Here is a 14166-nt window from a genome sequence, read left to right as displayed (position 1 = left end):
TGTGGGAGTGTTGATCATTGATGGAAGAGCCACTCTTCCAATCAGCAGCAGCATTCCTGATGAAGAACGGCGGCTTGATAAAAAAAAAGGCTTTTTTTTTTTTTCTTCAAACGAGCATGCAGAATAATATGCTACAGTCGAACCCGGGTATATCGAACTCTCCAAAAAACGTTTATTAGTTCGATATATGGCATAATTCGATATAGGCCCGCTATAGGATTTTGACACAAAGGCACATAACAATAAGAAAAGTACTTTATTAATATGGTGGCTTACTTGCGTGCCCTACTTTGGAACAAAATAATCCTGGATTTTCTTCTGTGTCAACGACTTCGCTGCCTGCGACAGCACACACGCCTCCACGTTGTCCAACGAGTCGGAGCAGCTGAGGCTGCAACCTTCCACATTCACGCAATAGCGCCGGACCAACGCAAGTGCACTAATCACTTCGGAGGATGTAGGCAATGGGCCATCGTCAATTTCCTTATTGTTGTCGCTTTGGCTCGTGGTCGGCACGACGTCTGCAACGTAGTCCTCATCTTGTAGCTCACCCATGATGGCGACATCATCGTCCGCACTGACGAACTCGTCGAATGTCGATCCGTCGATAGCTCCCGGGAACTCTGCCAGCTCGCTCCAAACTTCGGCGGAAACACCTGCGGTGTTTTCAGTGCTGTCATCGGAATTTGGGGTGTCATCACCTGGCATGCGGAAGCCGGCACGCCTAAAGCAGTTCTGGATCGTCTCCTTCGTGACATCTGCCCACGATCTACTCAACATAGAAAGAGCTCCGAGCAAGTCGATCTTAAGCTCCCTGCCGACACGAAGGTTCACAGAGCACCAACAGGCAACACCACCAGCACGGACCACGCTGAATGAGGACTCGAGGAAAACAGGCAGCAGCAGGCACACAAGCATAAAGAAAGAAAAAATGGCGCTCACTTCTACCGCCTCTGTACCTCGGAGAAAGCACGACGGCCTCTGATTGGCTGTAAGCGCTGCGAGCGGGCCAGGATCATTTCTTGCAGGGGGTTGTTCGCCCGTGCACAACCGGGTCTAAACCACTTTTTCTAGGGTGGCGCCGGCAGTTTTCCCCACCACCGCGAGGGAAAGCCAACTTGCTGGGGCACTTTTGAGGCACATGGAGTTTGATATATCGGTTGTCGTTGCTATTTTCGTTCGATGTAACAGTAACTTTTGCTATATATTCTCAATGTAAATTTACCGTGTTTAGAAATTGTTCGATATACGGGATAATTTGATATAAACGGGTTCGATATAGTCGGGCTCGACTGTATAGGTAGAGCCGGAAAACAAATGTAATGTAACCATAGGTCGGCAAACTCACGCATGAGTCCGGCTGAGCAATACGTTGGTGAGTTTGAGTCTGAGTGAGTCTGGTTGAGGGAAATTTTAATGAGTCTGAGGCCAAGTGAGTCTGGTTGAGGAAAATTTCGGTGAGTCTGAGTCCGAGTGAGCTCTCAGAGCAAAATATATTTCTTGAGTGAGTCTGAGTGAGTTGCAATATTTTTGCCGACCTATGAATGTAACCACTTGTTTCTTGTTTGTCCTGCTGTTACTGGTTGTACTATAGTTTTGGTTTCGATTGTAAGTCGACGCCCCCCCCCCCCAACTTTGGATTTCAAATTTAGATAAAATAGGTCGATCTACAATCATGTAAATGAGGTATATCATTAACTTGAAATACCGAATAGCATACCTCTCTGGAGCTCACATGAAGACTCTGCATGTCTGGACACTCTTGAGATTGTGAAAAGTGGGAATTTACCAACTTGTGTCTGCAACGCTGTGTCAAAGGCATAAAAATATGTACTTAAGATATTTATTGTTCATCCACACCTTCTTGTCAAACATGCATATCTCACCTGAAGTGCGGCCCTTACACGAGTCTATATGGTATGTTGGTACCCGTCAAAACCTTTGGTCTAGATTGAATTAACTGGAGTTAAAGTAACAGCGGTGCTGTAGTGTGATACTTCACCAAAAAACCCGCATTTCCCCGAAGGGGAGTATGAGGAAGTGCGAAGCACGGGGTGATGCTATGAGGGGGCGCGCGCGACTAAACTGCAGAGCCGAGCGAAGGAGACGGCAGCGAGAGAGCACGCGCCAGCCGACCCACGGAGGTCTGGCCGTTTTTAAATGCAAAGCACTTTTACTGATGATGATGATCTGTCTTCCGAACTCGTTCCAAAGAACCCGCAACGCGTTCAACTTGTTGGCGGCGTTGCGCACGCCCGAGATGTGGCTCAGGTTGTTGTCGAACCACAGTCGATCGCACACCGCGCAGCTATATCCGAAGTTGCGGTCCAGGAAGTCTCGCTTGAAGCGCGCGTCCGGCCGATCGAATTCGAGGGCCCGCGCTCGCTCACGCATCGCGCGTCCCCGCGCCAGATCGGCTTCGGGGTGCTCGGCTCGCTTCGCACGCTTTCGTTTGGCGTCTCGCCGCCGGCCTTCATCACCACAGGCAATGCGCGGGGCGCGCGCAGCCACGGAGCGGAGGGCGGAGCGCGCGCAGTCACGTGGGGCGTGACGTCGCTGCGCCGTTGCTACAGACGCTCCTCTCCGCTCCTCGCGCCGTTGCTATGGGACGGCGGATTCAGGGTCGCTTATAAAGTGCATTCGCACTTAAAAAAGGTTTTTATACCTGACCCTAGCTTCAGTGGCCAAGACCTTGAACTTGTGATGTGTCTAAACATTGCATTGCATCTGACAGTTTCATTGCCAGCATACATTGGCTCTGCTGTGTTGTACATAGTGTAAAGAAGTCCAAATGGTATTTTGTCTCTTTTTCTTTATGGGTTGGTTTTTGAATAGGTTGACGAGGTCGGTTAGTGGTACTCTCTGCTTTTATGTACTTTTATGTAAATTTATGTACCGATAGAGTAGATATACGAACAGTGAAAAAACTGGAGGATGCTTTTTGCCTTTAACCCTTTGCAGTGTGAAACTTTTACCTACTTTTCGGCCATTCCGGTCTGAAACTCTTGCCAATTTTGGGCACCACGAAGGGAAAGATCGGATGTTTATATTTGCAGTTGATTTTGTGCCCAAGTCTTTCAGCGATATTTGGACAGCGTACGTAAGCGCTCAAAGCACTCTCCTGGGTGCTATCCAGCATTATTGCTGCACGTTTTTGCAGAAAAAGATGGTCCTGTGTTACCAGAGCCCAGGCACGTAGCCAGGATTTTTTTTTCGGGGGGGGGCCCAAGGCCTAATTATTAGAAAGAAAGTCTTTTCATGGCAAAAAGAAAAAAAAATTGCCCGGGAACATAAAAGGCTGGATGAATTTTGGGGGGGGCCCGGGCCCCCCGGGCCCCCCCCCTTGCCTGCGTGCCTGCCAGCGCCAACGTCTCAAGCGTCGTTGTCTTCTTCTTCATCACTGGTTTCTTTAGAATCACTATCTCCATCATCTAATGGAGGCACATAGTTTTTTTTCACACTGAAATGATGTTCGCTTTCACTAAAAGCTTCAGAATTATCGCCCTAAAAGGCACTCTGTGAGCAGGCAGCCGTGCTCCACTGCAAGCGGCATGGAAACAGAGCCACTGTGCTCGCCTAAGCACTCAAATAGTTCAAGGCTTCGAATTGCACATGTACTGCTGTCTGTTGTTAAAAAAAAAGAAAAGCTCAAGTAAAAGAAGTTTACTTACTCTTTTAAGAGATAGCACATAATGCATAGTGAGAAAATGCACACGTGATTTAACCACGAAACAGCTTATCAGGCAGTGTCTGACTAGGGACTGCTTTGGCCGTGTTCCTTTGTCAGGAGATGCCCGACAGCGGACTGCAAAGGTTAAGAACGCAATAGCGTTATGAGGCCCCATTCGCATCGGCTTCAAACCATGGGAGGGCGGAGACATCTCACTGCAACACGCGTAAACGCAATGTTTCCGCTACTTGCACAGGTTGCAAGAAGCAGCAATGACGTCAGCGCTAGCCCTTTCACTGTCGGGTGTTTCTGGCTGTGGCGCACTCCCAGTGCAGGCTTGGTTTTGGGAATATCAGGAAAGCTTGAAACGCAGAGAAATGGCACATTGTTAAATCAAGATGACTGATAGGGATGGAAAGGGGATACAACAACTTCGTTTGCTGCTGATAGCAGCAAGCGAGGCTGTGGCGAGCGAGCGAAAGCAGTGATCGAGTTTGGTCTAATGGAGAGGCAATGGCGAGCGCCCCTGAACTTGATGTGCTGCAGCAGACACACCAACAGTATACAAAAAAAAAGACCTGCACACCTGCAGCAGATGACAGAAAAACCCATGTACCTGTAATCGTACGCGCGCCGCATGGTCACTCCACTCGTAAGAATAGCACGTGCGGAGCGGTGATGTGCCCCCAGCGCAGAAGGGTGGGCGCTGTCGCTTCATACTTTTCAATACATGTACCAACACAGCGAGGAGCAAAAATACATGCTTCTAGATAGATTCGAGAGATGGCGCAAGCAGTAGAATCACGCAAAATACATCAGTGTTGCGCTGCAGCGCGAATTTTTGAACGCATAACGGAGAACGTACCGTTGCGTCAGTGACAGCGAAAGGGCTAGGGCATATAGCACTGGAGCACACGTACGCTCACTGGGTCCGGTGTTAGTGTGCTTATGGTTGTGTGTGTGTTTGTGGGAGCACATGTGTTCTCATCCCATGGCAACTGAGTGTGAAGACCAAGAAAGAAAAGTGGTCTCCCTCTGTGTTCCGGAGATCGTGCTGGTGTCGGGAAGGGAAACAAGACAATAAATGCTCCTCACTAGAGCCATTCTGACATGCAAAAGCAAAGGGAGCAGTCTATTCATTCTGAGTCTCCACTAGACTTTTCCATTTTCAGGCACGCAAGTGCACCTCCCCCCGAGTCGCACCTTATGGCAACTCATAAAAGGTCCCCCTTTATTCAGCTTGCACTACTGAACCGTAGTGGCATTTGTGCACCGTGCTCATCATGCGCCCCGAAGATCTGGGTTCAATTCCCATCCGAACACTCATTTACTCAATTTTATTTTCAACTAAATTACTTTGTTTTGCAGGAGCTGCCCTGAGAAATTTGGCATCGATCCGAGCATTCTTTGACCTGTTTCCATTCTTTGCATCAATCGCGATTTTTCGCTCACGGGCAATGCTGCTTCTGACATTGGATTTTTGACCACACGAGCTTCTTAAGTTGGGAAGAGGGTTTTAGACATAAGCAAGGTGTCTACCAACCTGAAAAACCTGGAACTTTCAGGGAATTTGGACATATTTGGAAAAGTCAGGGAATTGTCATGAAGTTTTTGAAAAATCTGGCTTGGTCATGGAAATTGATAGATGGCAGTCTGTGCGACCGTCAGAAAAACAATCTTTACCTTTGATCAAAACTTATCGAGTCGCTCCTTTTTCTGCTTCTACAGTAAACAGCTAAGCTGAAGTGTGAAAAAAAAAATGAGTACATACTGCTGCTTCTACAGATGACACAGCATATCTGAATTCCCAAGCATGACGTTGCTCACACTGATAAAATTGTGCTTGTTTGTCTTGGCCATGACATCGGCTCGGCTTGAAGGCATTCCGGTTTTGCCAGAAGCACTATAAACAGAGGCACGCCGGGCCAGGTCAAGCTCATTCAGTGGTACTACAACAGCAGATGTCCTTAGTTCTGCAAGTGCCCTGTCTTTTTTTTTTTTTTAACCACTTGAGGGCTCATTTCCAGTACACAGACCATTAGTTTTTCAAGCAGGCTTACCAGTCAGGGAATATGCTTAGAATCATCATGGAAAACTTGAAAAAGTCAGGGAATTTGGAAAAATTTAATTGGTAGACACACTGATAAGGGGCTTTATTATTCAAGTTAGGATTATGATAACTTCAGTGATTGTGTATTTTTATGTGCTCATATCATACAAGAGCTCAGTGTTTGTGTACACCATACCACTAATTTTAAAATTAATTATTCATGAGAACTTAACTTGATTCCATTTTTAATTAACAGGCCGCATAGATCTTGCTGAATGAAATGTCAGTGGATTCTACAGATCAAAGAAAGCAACAAGAGTAATTTTGTGGTTCTAGCTTTCCTAGAACAAAAGTTATGAAGCTTTAAAGTTCTCACTTGAATGACTGAAAAAAAAAGCACTTTTCTTATTTCACCCTTTCTAAACATTTATTACTTTCCAAAGTAACAGTCGCACTCTATAAACACGCAGCTTTTCAACATGGCAAAAGTGAACAAAATTGAGCACACCAAAGCTGAGAAATGTGTGTCAAAAGATTGTAAGGCTATAAGAGAATGAAACAGGAAAAATAGCAAAGAACAAAACACTGTCGGTTGATGATTGATATAAAAGTCTGTACTAGCTAAAACAATGATCTAGGATGCATGAAAATTGGTGAGGGTATGCATCAGTAATGGCAGAATCCCAAAAATCTATTTTTTTGGCAATTTTTGGTCCAAAAAGCAGCTTCCCCCCTTAACGTTATTGCGTTAGAACAAGCATGTACACCCGTGAGCAAAAGTATATGGACCACGGTAGCGCGTACCGAAATTGCCGTCTGCTTTCTAGTGGTGAGCTGTCTGCTGTCGAGAGCTTTGTGCTATCTGACTGTCGAATGCACGGCCAAAGCAAAGCTCTCGACAGTAGACAGGTCGTTACTAGATGGCGCAGACCACAATTTCGGAACGCGCTGGCGCACTCCCGTGGTCCCTATACTTTGCTCATGGGTGTACTTATTACATACAGTAATTTACAATATAATGCAGTGTACCAAAGTGGATCAAATCATCAATTTGCTTCTTTATTTCATGAGCTCATAATTTTATGTATCCAGAGGTATTAAACGTTTACCTAATTTTTGGGGAGTTTGATATTCTATGATATGATTGTGTAGCCTCTCTTTTTGTAAGCATATCACTCTGTAGAACTCTCGCCTGCATGTTTGCTTTCCTGCAATACTTCTCTGTAGCATTTGCTGTGTATTGTTGTATGTACTTGGAAGCCTAAATGCAGTTGTCTTGTTTGCAGTCTGTCTGGGGATCCTACTGGAAGGACTTTCAGTGGGGCTACAAGTGCTGTCACTCCTTAATAAAGAATTCGTACTGCACTGGTGCCAGTGGCAAGGAAGTACAGGCGATGGTAAGTTTTCTTCTTAAACAATGAGAACTTGTTTCATTTTCCAAAAAGAAGTTCTATTCATTTTGTTCAGATACTTATGCTTACTTTCTTAGCTGTTTGCAGGCATAATAAATATTGTGTATCTTGCATTCATGAGCCAAAGCAACCATCCCTAGATTTGTTGCAGTTAAATTTGGCTTTCACTATACAGTGCACTCATTGCAATTGAGAGGCCATGCTGAAAGGTAGGTTTTCTCGTGACACTTTGAGCAAGGAAGTACCTTTACCTGCTGTTGTAAAACCTTTGCCAACCTTCACAAGTGTGCCTTGTTTAGCTGCATAATGCATGATAATTGGATGGTGCACACATGTTCTTGTCTGCCTGACATGGAACATGTTCATTCCAATTTGTTTGTGCAGCATTCCTCATTGATGAACTTTCCCAAATGGTAGCGATAATATATTCACCTGCTTGAATAACCATATTTATCACAACTTCTTGTATTCTGAATGATTTATGTGCGTTTTCACTAGCTTTAGCGACATACAGGTGTGTTAAAAAAAACGAACTTTTGCTCCATCATCTTTAGTGCTGTGAGGACATCCATTGGTAGTGATGGGGGTATGTGGCGCCCCCTGGGCGTGGTGGCAACAGTGGACATCCGGCCTGTGTGCGGGCAGTGTGTGCGCGGACGGTGTTGTGGTTGGACGTGAGTGGTGCGGGATTCGGGGAGTGAGGCCTAACGAACACAAACGAGCATGACAAGTGGGGGCTCGTCCGGGATAGGACCGACTGAAATTCCCGATGAATTCGTACAGTTTATGCTGCGTCAGACAAATGGATCGGCTATCGAATACGAGCGCATAGCATCTGAGCTGCGGCAGGCGTTAATGGCCACTCCCGTGGTTCCCGGAGGCAACGAGCGCCGACCGGCCTTTGTTGGACCGCCGGCTACACAAATGTCGGCGACGGTGACAGCACACCAGTGCGCACAAAACTGCGCCCAGTCAATCCAAAAAAACAATGCATCATGGATGCTTGCTTGGACGAGATGCTAGAAGCAGGCCTAATCAGGCGGAGCATAAGCAGCTGGACAAGTGCACCAGTACTGGTGGGAAAGAAATCCGGAGGCTACCGGGTGGCTGTCGACTACAGACGCTTGAATTCCTGCACAAGGGTACCAGTGTACCCAATGCCTCGCACTGATTGGCTCCTGGCTCAGCTAGGTAATGCACAATGGTTTACAAGCTTTGACCTCTCCCAAGGGTTCTTCCAAATTCCACTGCGGGAACAAGATGTTGAGAAGACTGCATTCATATGTCATAGGGGCACCTTCGAATTCACAAGGATGCCGTTTGGTGTGGCTGGAGGCCCAGCCACATTCCAAGCTTTAATGGACAGGGTTCTTGAGGGCATAAACCACAAATTTGCCATGGCGTTCCTTGATGATGTCTTGGTGTACTCTCCTACAATAGAACACCACCTGGTACACGTCCGTGAAGTCCTCGAACGCATCAAGAATGCAGGGCTTACAATTAATCCAACCAAAGTACAACAATGCACTCAATCCCTCACCTTCCTTGGTCACGTTGTATCTCCAGGAGAGTGCCGACCAGACCCAGAGAAGGTGCGTGCAGTGGCAGAGTACCCACGGCCATCCAACATGAAGCAACTGCAGGCATTTCTGGGCTTAGCTGGATATTACAGGAACTTTATTCCACAATTTTCCCTCACTGCTAAGCCCTTAACCAACTTGCTCAAGACGCAACAGAAATGGCAGTGGGCGAGCATTGAAGAACAGTCATTTGCGACTCTCCGAGCAAGGCTGGCAACAGATGCAGTTCTGAGCTTGCCAGACCTCAATGCACCATTTGTAGTTGAAACAGATGCCAGCAGTGTTGGTATCGCCGCAGTGCTGCTGCAACGTCGGGATAACATTTTGAAGCCAATTTCATTCATCAGCAGAGGCTTGTCGGATGCGGAGCATAATTACACAGTCCAGGAGTGGGAGTGTTTGGCCGTCGTATGGGCTGTAGAGAAATTCCGATCTTATTTGGAATTCACAGAATTCGAAGTGCACTGTGATCATGCGTCATTGGCTTGGATGTTCACCACTGAGCGGGCATCTCCTCGTGTGCGGCGCTGGGTGCTACGCCTTCAAGGGTTTCAGTGCAAAATTAAGCACCGTCGTGGTAAGGCCAGCGCCTCCTCTATTTTTCTGTGCCTGGGCGAAGGAGTGGAGTGCAATGGGAACCGACCGTCGGCGTTAGTGCGGCGTTTAGCCGCCGGGCGCCGCCACCGTAGTAGACAAGCAGTCGCATCATCGCTCGCGGAAACGAATGCCGTGGCTGCATTCGAAGCTGCTGTATGGTTCAGTTTTTGGCTGTATTCACGTTGTTTAAAGTATAATGTAAACTGGAATCATGAAGCACTTGTCGTTCTGGGCAAACAGCCAATTTCAAAGGCATGTGTCTTTCGCGGCTATCTGATCAAGACGCTCGCGCGTCGTCTGCTAGCCCGATACCAGAGAGCGCATGCCAGTGATGCGCGGAAAATTTTGTCACCGTTACGTTCGCTTGACTGAGAGTCGGTTTTTGACTGTCTGAAAGTCGATTTTCGAAAGCAGCATTGGCCAATAGCTAATACTGAAAGCTTGGGCGCTTAAAGTTCCCCGATGCGTGCTACCGTCTACTTATGTAGCACACTACACGCAAGCCTGAAGTTCATGCGTTAAATTGCATGAAATGTCACTAGACTGCTTCCAGGGATATACGTGATTGACCGTTCCCTTCATAAAGCTTTTGAGAATTACATTTGTTGCCACCGGGAGAAAGCAACAAATGATGCCAGAAAAAGAGGAGCTATGCCAAGTGATTCTACCATTTCAGAGCTTAAGCCAGTTGAATCGTGGTGGTACGAAAAACAAACAAAAACAGCTACATACAGCTACAGACCAATTATACCGCCTAATTACTGCAAGCCACTTCTACCGAACACCAGCGGCAGCTGGAATTTCATGGAACGACAGCTGAACAGTGTATTAAGGCGCAAGCCTTAGATGCCTCATCAAACGCGAAAATTGACCGTCGCCGGCGTCAGCACGAGTGATGCAAAAAATAATTACGTGATGACGTCATCATATGACGTCATAGATCATAATATTTTGACATCATCGTGACGTCACCTCACGTGACGTCGTCATATTACATCTTCGCTTCGTCAAAATGGGCCAATCACGGAGGCAGTGCACGACTCCGCTGATGTGCAGAAAGCTTGCACTGCCTCCGATCCTTGCGGTTGTACGAAAACCACGTTAGGCGCAGAAATATCTCGGAGGGAGGCAAGGAATGTTCAATACATTGACTGGAAGAAAAAGAAGGAGATGGCTTTCGCCCTTCAGTCGTCTTAGATGAATGTATAAGGTACTCTGTGAGATTTTTTTTTTCTTTATCAATAAAGAGAAATAAAAAGGACATCGTGATTTCTTTCAGTTCCATTTGCAGAGTGGAACACAACAGTATGACATACTAAGGCATTGGGATGGTTGCAATAGCCTTAAATAGAAAATAAAACGCGAATACTATCAAACTCGCGTGCAAGTATCGAACCGGTAGCACGGACTAAGCGACTGCCTGCGGAATACGCACAGCGGGGATGGAAAGACACGCGAACATGCGGCATCTGCATTCTTTGCTGTTTCGCATTTATTTTCAAGTGGTTATAGCCTGGATGATTGATGAAAAGACGACGTCGTCCATGACACAAAAAAAAGCCCATCTAACATCTTTTTATTGCCACCACGGTTAGAGCGTGATTAAAACAGCGCGCCGCTATGTTCGCGTTTCTTTCCATCCCCCTGTACCTGTGAAAGCTTGCAAGAAGCACAAATGCAATTAAACTCTGATGCAAACACGAATTCGTGAGCTTCGTGATACGCGCGGCCGTTCAGCGCCAGCTTCTCGTAGTCTACTTGCACAGCGCCACCACGCGGCAGCGGCGAGCGGACGCTGTTGCGACCGGGGTTTGGAGGCACCAGAGACTCCGGAGGAAGAGGCTGGAGGAAGGCAAACTTAACAGAAGTTTTATTTACATGGGCGAGCAGTTTGTTTCTACATGACGATTTCGTCCTACAGGACGAGGATTTCCTGTCTACATGACGACGATTGCGCGTCAAATGAGCCCGCGGGGCTCGTTTTAAAGGTCTCTTTCCCCGGATCCCTAGATGGGGGAATTTCTGCAAGTTGGGACGGTCCAATCGCGTCCCACACAACACTAAAGAGGGTGCCACCTACACTCGCCCAGGTCAGCGTCGTCGACTGGGGCGTGGCCACCGCACTCTGCTGCTCTTGCACCAAAGGGTGTAACATGTGGTCCTCGCCATAAGGCCGTAGGGCGATGGGTCCCACGCTTGGACACAAAAGGTCTACAGTTCGGAAGCACCCTGTCGATCAATTTGTGGGGCTGGTTGTCATCTGCGCGGATGCCGCTGTCTCGTCAAGGTAGATTTGGCGACAGGAAACCATTATAGTCGTCTGGCCGAACGCGGCTGGGCCGTACTGCAAGGCGCCTCACGTCCCATCTCGGGAGGACAATTCAACCATTGTCAAGGCTAGCAGCGCTCCGGCGCCCGGTTCGAAGAACAGGGGACGCCGCTTCCTAGTCGGCGCGGGGGCCGATCGTAACAACGCGGAGCGCGCGCGTGACGGCCCGAGGAGAGCGTTCGCCCAGGCACTGAAAAATAGAGGAGGCGCTGGGTAAGGCAAACATTCCTGCTGGTGCCCTAAGCCGGGCACCTGTTCAGCCAAACTCCAAGACAGCAGCTGAAAGCCTGCCTGAGAGACTTTTGCCACTTAACTTGGACACTGACGAAGGCTCTGTCACGTTTGAAACCTGCCTGCCAACCACCATTGAGGACCTCAGTGTTATAAACTGTGCGAAAAAACTAGCACAGGAACAACAACGTGATGCTCTTTTGTGTGACATAACGAGAACTATCCAGGGAGAGTGCCTGCACAAAGGCACTGCCGAAACCCGTCGTCTGGAGGACCTGGCATCCACGTCTCATCTAGAGCCATCAGGACTTTTGGTGCAATGTCGCGGCGACCGTACAGTAGCCTGGTTGCCTACTCACCTTCGCCCCTTGGTCCTGCAGATGGCCCATGACCACCCGACAAGTGCCCATGCAGGATTCTACAAGACACTGCGGCGCATCAGAGACAAGTTTGTGTGGTTGGGCATGAGCAATGACACATCGAAGTATGTCCGCAGTTGCTCAGTCTGTCAAAGGACGAAAGCACAGCGTTGCAAACCCCAAGGATTTATGGCAAGCCAATGGCCTGCAGCACCAATGGAAGAACTTATTATTGACTTAATGGGGCCGTTACCTACCAGCCCTCGGGGGCACAAGCACTTGCTGGTCATTGTTGACAAATTTACCAAATTCATTGAGCTCTTCCCTCTTCGTGCAGCAACAACACAGCAGATAGCCAGCCGGGTGGAAGAGTTCATCTGCAGACACGGGGTACCTACTGCTATTTCTAGCGATAATGGGAAGCCCTTTGTTAGTAAATTATGGAAGAACCTGCTTAGGCGATGGAGCATCTCGGAGCGCCACACGGTGCCTTACAGGCCAGCCGGACAGATGGTCGAGCGGCACAGTGGCACCGTGAAGCAGTGCATTCGTGCATACTGCAATGAGCACAAAAACTGGGACCAACACATTCCCGAGATTGCTTTTGCAATGCGAACCGCTGTAAGTGCTGCTACTGGATACACCCCAGCCCTCCTCTGCTATGGCCGTGAACTCCGAACACTCTGGCAACCCACCGAAGACAAGCAAGACGCTGAGCCTGCGGTATCATCTTCTCACGCATTCGCAGCAGAACTTCAGTCCCATTTGGCGGAGGTCATGAATGCTGCACGGCAGCATCAGCAACATGCTTGGCGTGCCCAGAAGCAGCACTACGACCAGCGATGCCGAGCCACGACATTGGAGGAAGGCGACCTTGTCCTGCGAGAAACCCACATAGTCAGTGACGCTGCAAGAGGCATCTCATCGAAGCTGGCACCAAGGCGAAATGGTCCATTCCGCATCTGCAGACGTATTGGTGCAAACACTTTCAAGCTCGTCCACCCACAGACTGGGAGAGCTTGTGGCGAGGCCCATGCCGACAAGCTCGTCAAATACCATCCTCCATGGTCAGCGGGGAGCTTCACGCTTCAAGGGGGGGACGGGCTGTGAGGACATCCATTGGTAGTGATGGGGGTATGTGGCGCCCCCTGGGCGTGATGGCAACAGTGGACATCCGGCGTGTGCGGGCAGTGTGTGCGCGGACGGTGTTGTGGTTGGACGTGAGTGGCGCGGGATTCGGGGAGTGAGGCCTAACGAACACAAACGAGCATGACAGTGCTTATCATTCAACATTCAGCACTGTCCCCCTCGAGGTAGTACACCGTTTCCATCATTTATTCAATTTTTGTAAAGATTCCTGCAACGCGCTTTCTGGCCTAGCATGAATGTATCGTGTCGCATTGTCCTAAATCTGCTCTGTGGTTTGGAAAAGACATCCTCCCAATGATGTTTTAAGTTTGTGAAGCAGAAAATAGTCTGCTGGGGCTAAGCCCCTAGTGTGCAATGGATGGAGCACATTGGAGGTGGGGTGATCTGCTAAATAGTCTGTGGACAAGGAGTGATGCTTGAGCTGGCGTATTGACATGATGCAGCACCAAAGTCTCGTTTCCCGCCAATTTAGGTCTCTTACTGCACATGGCATCCCTCAAACACGCTACAATTTTCTGGTAGACTTCCTTGTTTACCATCTGACCATGTAGTATAACTTCTTGCTGAACAATACCTTTGCAGTAAAGGAACACAACCAACATCACCATGATCTTTGATAACTGCCAATTGGGCATGTCTCTGTTCCAGTTGTGCTTTTTTTGTTATGATCTTTGATGACCGATTCATGTGCATTTTTGGATAAGGGCCAACCTGCTTTGCCAACCCACTGTGACAACAGCACCTTTGTTTCAACATCATAGCCACAAACACATGTCTTGTCACCTGTTA

General features: G+C 48.2%; 1 protein-coding gene across 1 annotated transcript in view; it reads left to right on the top strand.

Annotated features, from left to right (window-relative positions):
- LOC119379131 (pre-mRNA-splicing factor SLU7) overlaps positions 1 to 14166 on the top strand; it is a 47422-nt gene that overhangs the window by 21234 nt on the left and 12022 nt on the right. Inside the window, exon 12 of the mRNA XM_037648319.2 lies at positions 7007 to 7117. Within this exon, the coding sequence (XP_037504247.1) occupies positions 7007 to 7117 (111 nt within the window). The remainder of the gene's footprint in view (positions 1 to 7006; positions 7118 to 14166) is intronic.

The sequence above is a fragment of the Rhipicephalus sanguineus genome, chromosome 1 (assembly GCF_013339695.2).
Source record: "Rhipicephalus sanguineus isolate Rsan-2018 chromosome 1, BIME_Rsan_1.4, whole genome shotgun sequence".
Taxonomy (NCBI): domain Eukaryota; kingdom Metazoa; phylum Arthropoda; class Arachnida; order Ixodida; family Ixodidae; genus Rhipicephalus; species Rhipicephalus sanguineus.
The sequence above is the reverse complement of the archived record's forward strand: the minus strand, read 5'-3'. Positions and strand labels throughout refer to the sequence as shown.